This window comes from Oncorhynchus clarkii, chromosome 21, assembly GCF_045791955.1.
Source record: "Oncorhynchus clarkii lewisi isolate Uvic-CL-2024 chromosome 21, UVic_Ocla_1.0, whole genome shotgun sequence".
NCBI lineage: Eukaryota > Metazoa > Chordata > Actinopteri > Salmoniformes > Salmonidae > Oncorhynchus > Oncorhynchus clarkii.
The window spans coordinates 10,691,661-10,706,032 of NC_092167.1; the positions used below are offsets into that span (position 1 = coordinate 10,691,661).

Genomic DNA, 14,372 nt, shown 5'->3' on the forward strand with positions numbered 1-14,372 from the left:
ATGTAAAAATGGGCTTTTTACTAAATTATTGTACGACAGACCACATTCACCCTGCACACCCTATTTGACAAACAAACAAACCAAAACAAAGGCAAAGTCATCTCATGCTTTGTTGATTTAAAAAAAAAAAGCCTTTGACTCAATTTGACATAAGGTTCTGCTATACAAATTGATAGAAAGTGGTGTTGGGGGAAAAACATACAACATAATAAAATCCATGTACACAAACAACAAGTGTGCGGTTAAAATAGGCAAAAAAACACATTTCTTCCCACAGGGCTGTGGGGTGAGACGGGGATGCAGCTTAAGCCCCACCCTTTTCAACATATATATCAACAAATTGGCGAGGGCACTAGAAAAGTCTGCAGCACCCGGCCTCACCCTACTAGAATCTGAAGTCAAATGTCTACTGTTTGCTGATGATCTGGTGCGTCTGTCTCCAACCAAGGAGGGCCTAAAGCAGCACCTAGATCTTCTGCACAGATTCTGCCAGACCTGGGCCCTAACAGTGAATCTCAGTAAGACCAAAATTATGGTGTTCCAAAAAAGGTCCAGTCGCCAGGACCACAAGCACAAATTCCATCTAGACACCATTGCCCTAGAGCACACAAAAAAACAATACATAACTTGTCCTAAACATCAGCGCCACAGGTAACTTCCACAAAGCTGTGAACGATCTGAGAGACAAGGCAAGAAGGGCATTCTATGCCATCAAAAGGAACATAAAATTCGACATACCAATTAGGATCTGGCAAAAAATACTTGAATCAGTTTAATCAGTCATTGCCCTTTATGGTTGTGAGGTCTGGGGTCTGCTCACCAACCAATAATTCACAAAATGGCACAAACACCAAATGGAGACTCTGCATGCAGAATTCTGAAAAAATATCCCCCGTGTACAATGTAAAACACCAAATAATGCATGCAGAGCAGAATTAGGCAGATACCTGCTAATTATCTAAATCCAGAAAAGAGCCGTTCAATTCTACAAACCACCTAAAAGGAAGCGATTCCCAAACCTTCCATAACAAAGCCATCACCTTCAGAGAGATTAACCTGGAGAAGAGTCCCCTAAGCAAGCTGGTCCTGGGGTTCTGTTCACAAACACAAACAGACCCCACAGAGCCCCAGGACAGCAGCACAATTAGACCCAACCAAATCATGAGAAAACAAAAAGATAATTATTTCCAATGTGTCAAGTAATTAACAAAAAAACAGAGCAAACTAGAATGCTATTTGGCCCTTAACAGAGAGTACACAGTGGCAGAATACCTGACCACTATTACTGACCCAAACTTAAGGAAAGCTTTGACTATGTACAGACTCAGTGAGCATAGCCTTGCTATTGAGAAAAGCCGCCGTAGGCAGACCTGGCTCTCAAGAGAAGACAGGCTATGTACACACTGCCCACAAAATGAGGTGGAAACTGAGCTGCACTTCCTAACCTCCTGCCAAATGTATGACCATATTAGAGACACATATTTTCCTCAGATTACACAGATCCACAAAGAATTTGAAAACAAACCCGATTTTGATAAACTCACATATCTACTGGGTGAAATACCACAGTGTGCCATCACAGCAGCTAAGTGTACGCCCTTATCCCCACAAGAAAAGGGCAACCAGTGAAGAACAAACACCATTGTAAATGTATTTTAAATGTAATTTCCCTTTTGTACTTTAACCATTTGCACATTGTTACAACACTGTATATATACATAATATGATATTTATAATATCTTTATTATTTTGTATCTTCTGCAGTAGGACAAACATAAAAATTACAAGTCAATTGGGTCAACTTGTTTTTTACACACTACTGCAGTGGATGATAGCTACTTCTACAAGTGACCTAAAATTAAGTTTTACATGTGGCATAAACCCATCTGCTTTAAATAAGTCAGCTTCTCTCACTATGATCAGTGATAGCTGAGTTGTATGAGAGAGAGAGAGAATGGAGAGAGAAAGTGAGAGACAGGCAGTATTTTCTCTTCTTGGGAGAAGCTTATGCTCCTTGAGATTATCACTTTCCCCTGCTAGGGGATTTGTCACTGATCCCTTGTGCAGTGGTGGGTAGCCTAGCTATTTAGTGACGCTCCCTTGGGGACGGATGATACATGTGTAGGATCTTAATTTGATCACCCTGTTGCAGGAGAACTTAACTGAAATGCAGGAAATGTAACACTTCTGGTTTATTTGAGGTTTATTAAAAGCCTTCTGAAGTTTGTAATTTCCATTTTAGATTTGTACCTACGAAAAATGTATCAACTCCTACAAAAATGTCCATTAATTATAATACACATAATAATTCCAATTTCCTGTTGCTGCAGGATTATTTTCCTGCTGTAGCATGCTGGCTCAAATTAATAGCCTACATCTGCACTGTAGCAGACTGAGCAAGATCTCTATTGCAGAGTAGAACATTTGCAGAGTAGAGCATTTGTAGATTGCTCATTCTACCCAAGATTACCCAGGCAGTGCTGGCAAATACTGCACACGCATAACTCCTGAAGGATAACTGTCAAATATGTAGGAATACACAGACAATGCTGCATACAGCTGCACACACCTACACACACAGTAGACAAAATGGTGTTAAACAAATCAAAATATATTTGATATTTGAGATTCTTCAAAGTAGCCACGCTTTGCCTTGATGAAAGCTTTGCACGCTTTTGGCATTCTCTCAACCAGCTTCATGAGGTAGTCACCTGGAATGCATTTCAATTAACAGATGTGCCTTGTTAAAAGTTAATTTGTGGAATTTCTTTCCTTCTTAATGCGTTTGTGCCAATCCGTTGTGTTGTGAGAAAGTAGGATTGGTATACAGAAGATAGCCCTATTTGGTAAAAGACCAAGCTATATTATGGCAAGAACAGCTCAAATAACCAAAGAGCAACTACAGACCATTACTATTAAGACATGAAGGTCAGTCAATACGGAACATTTCAAGAATTTCGAAAGTTTCTTCAAGTGCAGTCGCAAAAACTATCAAGCGCTATGATGAAACTGGCTCTCATGAGGACCACCACAGGAAAGGAAGACCCAGAGTTACCTCTGCTGCAGAGGAACAGTTCATTAGAGTTACCAGCCTCAGAAATTGCAGCCAAAATATATGCTTCACGGAGTTAAAGTAACAGACACATCTGAACATCAACTGTTCAGAGGAGACTGAGTGAATCAGGCCTTCCTGGTCAAATTGCTGTAAAGAAACCACTATTAAAGGACACCAATAATAAGAAGAGACTTGCTTGGGCCAAGAAACATGAGCAATGGACATTCGACTGGTGGAAATCTGTCCTTTGGTCTGATGGTTCCAACCGCCATGTCTTTTTGAGACGCAGAGTAGGTTAACGGATGATCTCCGCATGTGTGGCTCCGACCATGAAGCATGGAATGGAGGAGGAGGTGTGATGGTGCTTTGCTGGTGACACTGTGATTTATTTAGAATTCAAGGCACACTTAACCAGCATGGCTACCACAGCATTCTGCAGCGATACGGCATCCCATCTGATTTGCACTGGGACTATCATTTGTTTATCCGAAGGACAATGACCCAAAACACCTCCAGGCTGTGTATGGGCTATTTGACCCAGAAGGAGAGTGATGGAGTGCTGCATCAGATGACCTGGCCTCCACAATAACCTGACCTCAACCCAATTGAGATGGTTTGGGATGAGTTGGACCACAGAGTGATGGAAAAGCAACCAACAATTGCTCAGCATATGTGGGAACTCCTTCAAGACTGTTGGAAAAGCATTCCAGGTGAAGCTGGTTGAGCGAATGCCAAGAGTGTGCAAAGCTGTCATCAAGGCAAAGGGTGGCTACTTTTAAGAATCTAAACTCTAAAATATATTTTGATTTGTTTAACACTTTTTTGGTTACTACATGATTCCATATGTGTTATTTCATAGTTTTGATTTATTCACTATTATTCTACAATGTAGAAAATAGTAAAAAATAAAGAAAAACCCATGAATGAGTAAGTGTGTCCAAACTTTTGACTGGTACAGTATCACTAGAGAGCCCTTGTCTCTCTACTCTTTTACCCATACTGTGAGTGTCTGACTTGGAGTTTCCAACTTTCTTCCCTCACACACCACCCCCCCGTGTCCCTTAGTGCCTGGTCCCTCTGTGGTTCTTTATGAATTGCATGATTAGTACTGTTACTGAGCTGTAGCTTGCATCACCAACAGCAGACTAACACATACACCATGTGCATCCTGCAGGACCTCTAAGGCTGTGTTATCTCTCCTGTCAGCTGTACCAGCGTCTCAGTCAGTCGACCAGTCCTAATCCCATTATCAACCCCCCCCCCCCCCTAACGCTAGCCGGCCGGTGCCACGGAACCAGGGCGAACACAGTGAGTTACCCCCCACCCACCTGTGGCACCGAGGCTGACACCCCGGGAGAAAAGGTCCAGAAAGACACAGCTCTATAGGAAGCGCAACATGTACCGGGGAAAGCCTTCACCTGAAAAATTACAAAGTTCAATTTGTGGTTCAACTGTGCCGGTCTACAATGAAAATCCACTGATGCGCAGGAACCCACTTTAATAGCTCGTAGAGCATTTAAATGCCTCTATTTTACTGGAAGTTGGTTTAATGATGCAGTAGAGTCAGAGTGCCTGTGGTTATGAAAGCTTGAATTTGACTCCAGAGAGGAACAGTGTATTGACAGATAGGCCTCCATCAAATATATTTAGCATTGCTCTGAATTTTCCCTGGCAGTATGGCTGATGCTTGCACTCCATACCAAGCACATTCGATTGGCAGGAAATTGATCATAAGATAGTTGAGTGTTAGAACCCATTTTGAATGAGGCTATATTGTACTCCCAGAGGACTAACTGTTCTTTAGGGATTTGCATTGTCATGCTATTTTAGATGTCTCTCTCTGGAATCAGCTGTCTTTCAAACCTCTCTTCTGCTGTACATTTGTCTCTCGTCACCTTCTTATCATCACCCTCTTAGATCTAATCATAAGTCAGTCACAGTTTAGTCCCAAAATACCATGCAACTCTTCAATCAGAGATGTCACTCTCACTTTATTTCTAACAGGCCTAGCAAGTCCTCCATCACAGCTGCCAGTCAAACTCATGAAAAATTGACGAGCTATTTTATCAAAGTAATGGTGTGCACCAATACGATGAGATCACAACATCTTTAAAACAATTTCCCACATCTGAATAATAAGACTGCATATAAACCATCAGATCTAGTAATGAAATGTTATTGAAGCAAATGCCAATAATGGCATCTACAGTCATTCTCTCCTCTTAGCACAAACCCATCTTATGGGTCATTGGCAGGTACGGGATGTGTCAGAATGACATCCTAAACTTGGCACTGTATCTGCCACCTCTAATCCACAGGAAGATACATAAAACACCTCCTGCTCTGACGCCTTCACACCTCCTGACGTGCAACGTCTGCTTTCTGATTTATTTACCAGCTGACAGTTCTATTAAGAGGCATGCTATAATGATCTTTGGGAGCAGGGTTTGAGAAATCACACATTTCATGCCTGGCAGGCGCACCATCTAACTTCCTGATGACTGCATTGGAGGCTTAAAGGTCCATTGGCCCATTGTACATAACATTACACTCTAAAAGGATGGTGTGTGTGTGTGTGTGTGTCTGGCTGACAACAGGGCCTGGACAGGTGCTTTGCAGAATGGTGATGGAACGGAGAGAAGGATGAGTTAAAGAGGAGAGGGATAGAGGGGTGGGCCATTTTTCTCTCTCCCTCTCTGGAGTATGCTGTGGTAGAGTCTCTGATCTGTGGAGTATGCTGTGGGAGAGTCTCTGATCTGTGGAGTATGCTGTGGGAGAGTCTCTGATCTGTGGCGTATGCTGTGGGAGAGTGTCTGATCTGTGGAGTATGCTGTGGGGGAGTGTCTGATCTGTGGAGTATGCTGTGGGAGAGTCTCTGATCTGTGGAGTATGCCGTGGGAGAGTCTCTGATCTGTGGAGTATGCTGTGGGAGAGTCTCTGATCTGTGGAGTATGCTGTGGGAGAGTCTCTGATCTGTGGAGTATGCTGTGGGAGAGTCTCTGATCTGTGGAGTATGCTGTGGGAGAGTCTCTGATCTGTGGAGTATGCTGTGGGAGAGTCTCTGATCTGTGGAGTATGCTGTGGGAGAGTCTCTGATCTGTGGAGTATGCTGTGGGAGAGTGTCTGATCTGTGGAGTATGCTGTGGGAGAGTGTCTGATCTGTGGAGTATGTTGTGGGAGAGTCTCTGATCTGTGGAGTATGCTGTGGGAGAGTCTCTGATCTGTGGAGTATGCTGTGGGAGAGTGTCTGATCTGTGGAGTATGCTGTGGGAGAGTCTCTGATCTGTGGAGTATGCTGTGGGAGAGTCTCTGATCTGTGGAGTATGCTGTGGGAGAGTGTCTAAACTGTGGAGTATGCTGTGGGAGAGTGTCTGATCTGTGGAGTATGCTGTGGGAGAGTCTCTGATCTGTGGAGTATGCTGTGGGAGAATCTGATCTGTGGAGTATGCTGTGGGAGACTCAATGGGCTTCCAAAGAGCTGGAGTAGTGGGCCGGCTTTCATCAGCCCCATTCACAACTCCTCCTGATGTCCCACCACACTACTTCTGCTGTCCTCTAAAACTCTGACTAATGGCTCTAGAGTGTGTGTGTGTGTGTGTGTGTGTGTGTGTGTGTGTGTGTGTGTGTGTGTGTGTGTGTGTGTGTGTGTGTGTGTGTGTGTGAGAGAGAGAGAGTAACTGGGACTCCCGTTTGGTCATGTTACATCATCTCCCGAATCATCTCAGGCCCAGCCAGCCAGTCCATCACATTATCACTGACAGGAAGGATAAGAGCTGGTTGATGTCATTATCTATTGACTTTAGTGATACTATGACACACACAGCAACTGCACACTGGCTTTAGTGCACAACCTTGTAAAGTTGTGAGTGGAGAGGGAGGCTAAGCTCTCATTTATGGCTGGTCATATTCGGTTCAGAAAGGCTGGCCCCGAGCTTGCACTTCTAATGGCATGGCTTTCTTCCTGACCTCATCTCTTGATAGTACTTTTCAGCATCAATATTTTAACTCTTCTCTCTGTTTTTTTTCTCCAAAACCTTCTTTGTGACCATCACTTTCCATTTTCTTTAATGTGCTTTTATCTTTTCCTCCCTGCTGGTCTTCATCCCCTCCCTTTGTTGACATCTCTTATCCACCTCCTCTCTTTCCCCCAACAAGGCACCATGTGATGTCTCTCACTTGCCTCCATTTTAAAGAAGTGTGAGAAATGGAGAGCCACACTGTGCAAAGATCCCCAACAGTCACAGTACTGTGTGAGTGCTGAACAGACTGTGTGTATTTAAATGCCAAATCATGCATTTTCATGCATAGGCACGAGCTGGCCCAATCTCCAGACTGAGGGATTGTGACAGACACCTATGATAAATTAAAGACACGGTAAAGAGTAGCACACACACACTCAAACACTCACACACACCTGAATAAATAGACCAACAGACAGTACTGCCTGTAAGCAGCAGAGGAGCCAGACGGTGACAGCAGCTGTCTCCCATTAGTGAAGCTTTGTGCTGTTTTGTTCTGCACAGAAACCTCTGGATCAATAAACCACTAGCAACCAAATGGGCCTTTTAATGTTTGATGTTAATGCCAGCTTCCGTCTCTGGGGACCCATTGGACCAGTACTGAGTGCAGCAATGTGCGGCCACTTACCCGTATGGGCAGCCTAGTGGTCCAAACAGAGCCAGGAAACAGGTCATTGAAATGCCTCCATAACGCACTCAAGAGCTCCTGGCTCCTTTGTTTGCTTGTGGAAGCCATATCCAAACTGAGCAAGGAGCCCCTGCCGAATACATTAATGATAATCACTTTCCTGCGTGTTCAGGCATTTGCCTTGGTGGGGGTGGGAAATAGGGATGGTCAGCGGAGTTCTTGTTTCCATCCAGGATGGCGAGCCGAGCACCAATCTTCCTCACTAGAGCCAGACAGGCAGGCATTGTCATGCTGCCAGAGCCGACCCATCCATCACATCCTCCACTAGAGTGGAGAAGCGCCTGGCATTTGGTGGAAGTTGTCACAGGATGAGTGTGATTATCATCGACCGACCATGCAGTGTTGTTGTCATGGAGGGGGCTTCCTGTCAGTCTTAGTTCGGGAGTTAATTGGTCCGCAGTGATCGGGGTGGTCAAGGCGACGCAAGGGGGGAGAGAGGGAGGATGGAGGGAGGCAGGGCAGATGGTCCAGCTGCTCCAGTTTGCAGGCAGCTACTGGGCTGAGTGCAGACTGGGCATGTCTACCTGAGAAGTGCTGTGTGCAGTGGGCCAGTTAAGCAGATTATTCAAGAGTGTTAATAGTAGTAAGGAGACAGACTTGTTTAGGTATTGTATTGCTGCGGCGGGAACATGTCAGTTGGTTTCATGTACATTTCCTTCTGGCGTTGCTGTTCAAATGCCTACAGGTAGATTGTTCTCATCAGACGTTCATCCTCTCCTCTGCTTTTAAGGAGAGGTGCATCTTCGCTATGAGCCGTCTTTGGCAGACACTCACAACAGCCAGTTGGTCCTGGATAAAAGTCTGACTACACTGAGCCTAGAAGGATTTGACAATCATGCCTGGGATCTGTGGCTGCAATGAGAAAATAAAAGTACAATATATTTCCATTTACTAATCCCCAGGAATGTCTTAATAGCCCATTTCACAGTGACCTCAACATGGCATGGACTGTTGAGTTGATAAAACATATTTGTCACCTGTATTTTTGGAGAATCTCAGTGGTGAAAAGGCCCCATAACTAGGCAGAGATCGTCAAAAATAATTATCTTAATTTAAATTACGTAAATATTTACAATATGTTTAGTAGTGTGTTTTTTGGCATCATACTGTGTGAGTGTTAGTCAGTTTGTTGATCACCCCCCTGTATAGTCTGAACATGATCATATCTGTACCGTATTATGAACATCTCAGAGTAGGCCTGCTGATCTAGGATCTGTCCATATAATCATACTCATGATGATCTAAAATGCAAAACCGATCCTAGATCAGCCCTCCTACCCTGAGAATAATTTTGTGGATACCAACCAAGCGGTCACCACTGAGGGATAAGCATTGTCTTTCTTTCATGTGGAAAAAAAAGATGCTGATATAAACACCCTGGCTGTGTTCATTGGGCAGGGCTTCCGTTTGAACTCAGTCTGGGACGAGAATGCTGTGGAATCCTCCGGATAATCTCCATGCTGGTGTTTGTGTTCAACATGAATTTACAGCGAGGCTCCTGCAGCTGTACAGACGGATGGTGTTGTGGGTCTCAGACCAACATCTGTCAAGCAGCATTAACACCCATTCATTATGTTTTTTAAATCAGTGGTTTGTGTTACTTGTTACAGAGATGAGTTGAAGGATCGTTGCCTTTGATGGATCACTCGATGATTGTATGCACCCGCTTTAAAGCCACAACCTGGAGTCTGTGTGCATTCTTTACCAGTTTAAATTCTGCAAAGTAACTTTCACCGTGATGCTTGTTTACAAGGGTGGGTAAATTCTGATGTATGAGAGAGCAGACTACACCACTGGAGTGCGTCCGCATGCCACTGGGATTTTGTCTATCTGACAAGATGCAATCATGACATGCAGGTTAAAACTCAAATCAACTGTGCATCAATTATATTAATTTTGGGTGGGTCGAAACACATGAAACGTTAATGGATATTTAGCTGGGAGATTAACATTGGGTTGTTATTTTACCTAACATTCATATGGTCCTCTTTTAAGATGGTTCTTTGTAGAATGTTGATCTGGAGTCATACATCATCTTGTGTTTCTCTACTCCAAGGATTCATCTACAGATAAAAAGGGAAACCTAGTTGGTGTTTAGTTATCTTTAATTCATCTCTTATCGTGTGTTTTTCAAGCATCTATGTGGGTTTATATCTTCCTGATATACAATAAGGAGGGGATTTGCAGCATCTGAAATAGAACCAAGTTTGCGCTTGACACGTGCGTGTGTACATTTATTTTTGCAAGGTTTTTTACATGCAACTTGGCCGGTGTCGTTCGCGTGTCTGGCTGTATTTTGTGTAGTTGTCTTTGCTCCATTAATAGATGTGTTAAAGATAGTGTGACAGTGTATGGTGATTTAAGACAGATAAACAAACATGGCTGTCATCTGCAAGGAGCTTTTGCTCATTTTATAGAAATATATTTGCTTAACCCACCTACTTAACCCCTCGACATTGATCATGCACGTCTTCTAAAACTGACGTCAAGTATAACACTATCAACCACACTTAAAGCTAGAATCCGTAATTTAAACAATAGTAAAGAGCATCCCCGCCCGTTTTGCCAAAATATCTAAGGGATTGGGCTGGAGAAATGTAACCACTCTAAAATGCACAGACAGAGCTATAGATGCAAGGACTAACCACCAATAATATCGAAAGCATAGTTTTAACCATGTTTTTAGGATATACAGTGTTTGTTTACATTTACGTTGTTTATCAACATTGGAGTAAAACAAGTTTATATTTAGGGTTCTGATGGGGCACAACAGTTGAACTAAACTCATGAGGCATGTATCAGTTATATTCATCAAGAATCAATTGGCAGCCTATAATTTACAAGTCCAAGAATGGATGTAGAAACTAAGGATTCTAGCTTTAACACATTGTTTATTTCCCCTTCCTGGCTGATTGAACAGCTGGAATACAGAGATCTCTCTCTGGTTGTAGAACTGCTGAAGTTCTGAACTCCTTCACCCTTCAAGGAATCAATATGCAGACGGGGGAACTTACCCGCAGCCAGCTGTATCCAGCCGCAGATCTTGTAGACCGTGCCTGTGCTGCAGAAGAAGAAGAGTGTGAAGCAGCCGATGCATCCGATGACCAGCGCCATGGACATCCCGATGAAGACGGACGCGGCTTTGAAGGCGCCGGAAGGGATCGTGCTGAACTCCATGAAGCTACCCTGGCACGTCAGGTCCCGGGACAGCCCGTTTCCGATGCAATAGTGGAAGAGGCCGAAGTAACCGGCCTGCGGCGTGTCCATCCCGTCTCCGATCCAGTAGGGCTGGATAAAGCACACCACGTTGACTATAGCGAAGAGGATGGTGAAGATGGCCCACAGAACCCCGATAGCGCGGGAGTTCCTCACATAGTTGGTCTGGTAGATTTTGGCAGCCTCGGAAGCGGGAAGCATGGTTGTTGGAGCCCCAGGCACCATCATTCAGTCTCTAAAGGTTTTTATATTTACGAACTGTCTACACACAGAGCTTTAATCAGGCACAAAGCACATCCCGGCCGCGTCAATGTGACATGATATCCCGGACTAAACTGCTCCCCTCTGGGCGAGTGTTCAGCCTACTAAAGCCTTGCAGCTTGCACTGTGCTTGGGTCCGCCACCGTTTTCCTTATCTTTATTGAATGGTAGGCTGGGTATCCGAGAGATATTACGAATAATACTGGGGAGGAATCTTCTGAATGATCACTGAGATAACAGCATGTAATAATCACCTGGTGTTAATTCGAAACGGCCATAGTAGGCTAAACAAGCATCCTACGGTCAGAACCGCATTCGATTGAGGGCGCACAGAGATGAATAATCAATGAAAAATGCTACAATCCACCGAGAGCAGCTGAGATCCCTATTCACAGACGTGGCCACTGCCGTAGTGGTCAAGGCTACAACCTCATCTTCCACCGAATGCCGATTTTCCCGAGGTGTCGGAGGTGCATTTAACTGAGATGATGAAGTCGCGAGTGTTGACAATCTGCTCACTGTGCATGATGTGCTCTGCGTCCATATTTGACCAAAGAACACCTGTATTCCAGGCAGGCGCAGTCCGACTGTCACAACAGATAGGCCTATCAAAGCCCCTCTGATAAAGCACCATGCGCAATACAGCCTATCCCCTAATCCCACTGTCTCATGCCCCAGTGCAATGATGGTATGGTAGACATCTGAAATAAAATCGTTACATCTAAAAAGCAACACTCCTATTTGATTTAGTCTAGATTGGCTCTGACCTTCGAGGTAGAATATTGAAGTTTCAGCTCTCTCACTCTCGGTGTTGATCTGTGTCCACCGAAATAGGATAGTTTCTGTCGCACATCAAGACGCTCTGGTGTTTAGCGCACAGTGAACAAGTGCACATCAACATCAAGGGCAGGCTATAAAACTCAGTCCTGCGACATGGCATTTTATCACGAAGTCGTGATATAGGCTAATTGGCTAAACGTAATCATGACTGCAATGGCTGGGTAATCACTATAAATGCATCATCTGTTTGATAGCCTACTCCAAGTCTCCAACTGTGTGTGCTATGCAGCGGGCAACAGTATGCACAGTGCTCAGTGGTTAGGTTGACTTGATGTTCTTCTTGTTGATCATTTGATGATTCTGAAGTGGCTTTGACTGCTCTGCCAGTACCTTCTCTCAGTGCAGTCTGTTCTTCTTCAGGATTAGCCTTCTCAAAACTGCATGTGGCATATTTCTCCCCACGGCACGGCGAGGTAGCCTATAGGCCTAACAAGAAAAACAAACTACGTGTACACAGGCATGAAAGCATTTTATGTTCATTATTTAGAAGGCTTGTGGTTACAATTATTGTGCAGCTGAGAAAATAACTTTATATTTACAGTAGCATACCTATGAGTTTATGAATGGTGTAAGACAAATTGAATCATTCTCAATGTGAAAAAAACAAAACAAAGAAATTACAAACTTCATAGCTGTAAAAGAAGACAAGGAGCCCATCCACACAGACTCTGAGCAAAGTGTGTGTTCAGGTTTCTTAGATGGGTGACCCGTTGAAAATCATGAAAACTATGAAACCTTGCGCTAGAATGATGTCTGTCATTCTGTCAATTATAATTCAGCAATCTAACTTTTGGTATTAAAAGGAAGTTATTGTCAGTTTAAAAAAATATATATAATAACCATGTTAACATGTATTTCTCGAAAAGCAAATGTATAGTACTGTCCCAATTCCAACGAATGGTGTTTGAATAGTGGCATATGGACCTTTTTTTCCAGCTACAAAAATGCTCAAATGAAACCTTTAATCAATTTAAATGTAATTTAATTCATTCGATATTCTAAAAATACATATAAATATGTTGCTGTAGTTGTTCATAACATCTCAAAATAAATTCTAGAGGCTATGTATCACATAAAACAGCATAGGATGATGGTGGAAGGAATTAGAGGGAAATAACAAGGGTAACGGGAAGGATAGAAAGAAAGGACCATGACATGTAAGAAAGAGAGAATAGAAACATTTATGCTTTTTTTTTAACGAATTCATGAAAAGGGACAGCATTTGGGGAATAATAGAGGTGTTCCAGGATCAATTAAAAGGTGTGCAGACTCATTTTAGTTCGATTTTTACCAAGAGCTTGGAATCTTCCCAAATCAATATTCATAGGGCATGGGGTGAGTCTAGTATAAGGTTTTTGTCACAACATGGTGAAAACTGAGCGTGTTGTAGACAGTATATAGGCCTAAGCCTCTACAAAGTCGGATAGATGATTTCACAATAAGTGCCAGGTGAAGTGGGATATTAATGCATTTCTAATGAGACAATGTTGTCCCACGTCATCTACTAACTAGCCTGTAGTGTCCCGCTGTAAACGCTATATCATAAGTAAGGGTTCTGATGTTGTTTTGGGGTTGAAGCATTCACTGTATAATAAATACATTGTTTCAGCATAAACATTTAGATAAGACCTTCATTGAAATAAATATAATTTGAGTAGGGTAGACTGATGTTGATTGTCTACATAGCGATCTACCAAAAAGTGTTTAATGAGGAGAAATATCAGGTCAATAAAAATAAAATAAAACATAACCATATTCTACTCATCCTTAATTCAGAGTGTTCTCACGTTCTGTTTCCAATCCTGCAGGTACCATGGTACAATTAATTAACCATCTCAAACAAAAACCAACTACACAAAAGAGTAGGGCTGTCAAGTAAAATCATCGGTAGTTTGGTTAGTATGGAAGCTCTGTTCTTTTGAGAGAGTGGCGCAGGCGGGGGTAATGATAGCCACTGACCTCACTTAGCCAGGAGTAGCCTACCAGCTTCCATCAAGCCGCCGATACAGATCTACAGGGTTGCAAAACTACGGGTAATTGACCAACGTTACCTACATCTTCGGTAATCTATGGCAACAGGTAATCTGTGGAAATCTATGGTAACTGGAAATGTAGGCCTATACTTGAATAACAATTTAAAAAATGAATTCATATATAGTATTAATTTTTTTATATGGTCCATATTGTGGGGCTTCTAGTGGATAGACCATATGTTCAAAAACAAAAAGCCTAATTAGGCTGATGAGTGGCATTTATTTTCAATTAACTCTTCCAAGTGTTGACTTATTTCACA

General features: G+C 43.0%; 1 protein-coding gene across 1 annotated transcript in view; it reads right to left on the reverse strand.

Annotated features, from left to right (window-relative positions):
* The window catches only part of LOC139378517 (LHFPL tetraspan subfamily member 3 protein-like), a 37,686-nt gene extending 25,992 nt beyond the window's left edge, over positions 1-11,694 (reverse strand). The window contains exon 1 of the mRNA XM_071120757.1: positions 10,777-11,694. Coding sequence (XP_070976858.1) covers positions 10,777-11,206 — 430 coding nt within the window. The 5' untranslated portion in view covers positions 11,207-11,694. The remainder of the gene's footprint in view (positions 1-10,776) is intronic.
* Between the last annotated feature and the right edge of the window lie 2,678 nt (positions 11,695-14,372).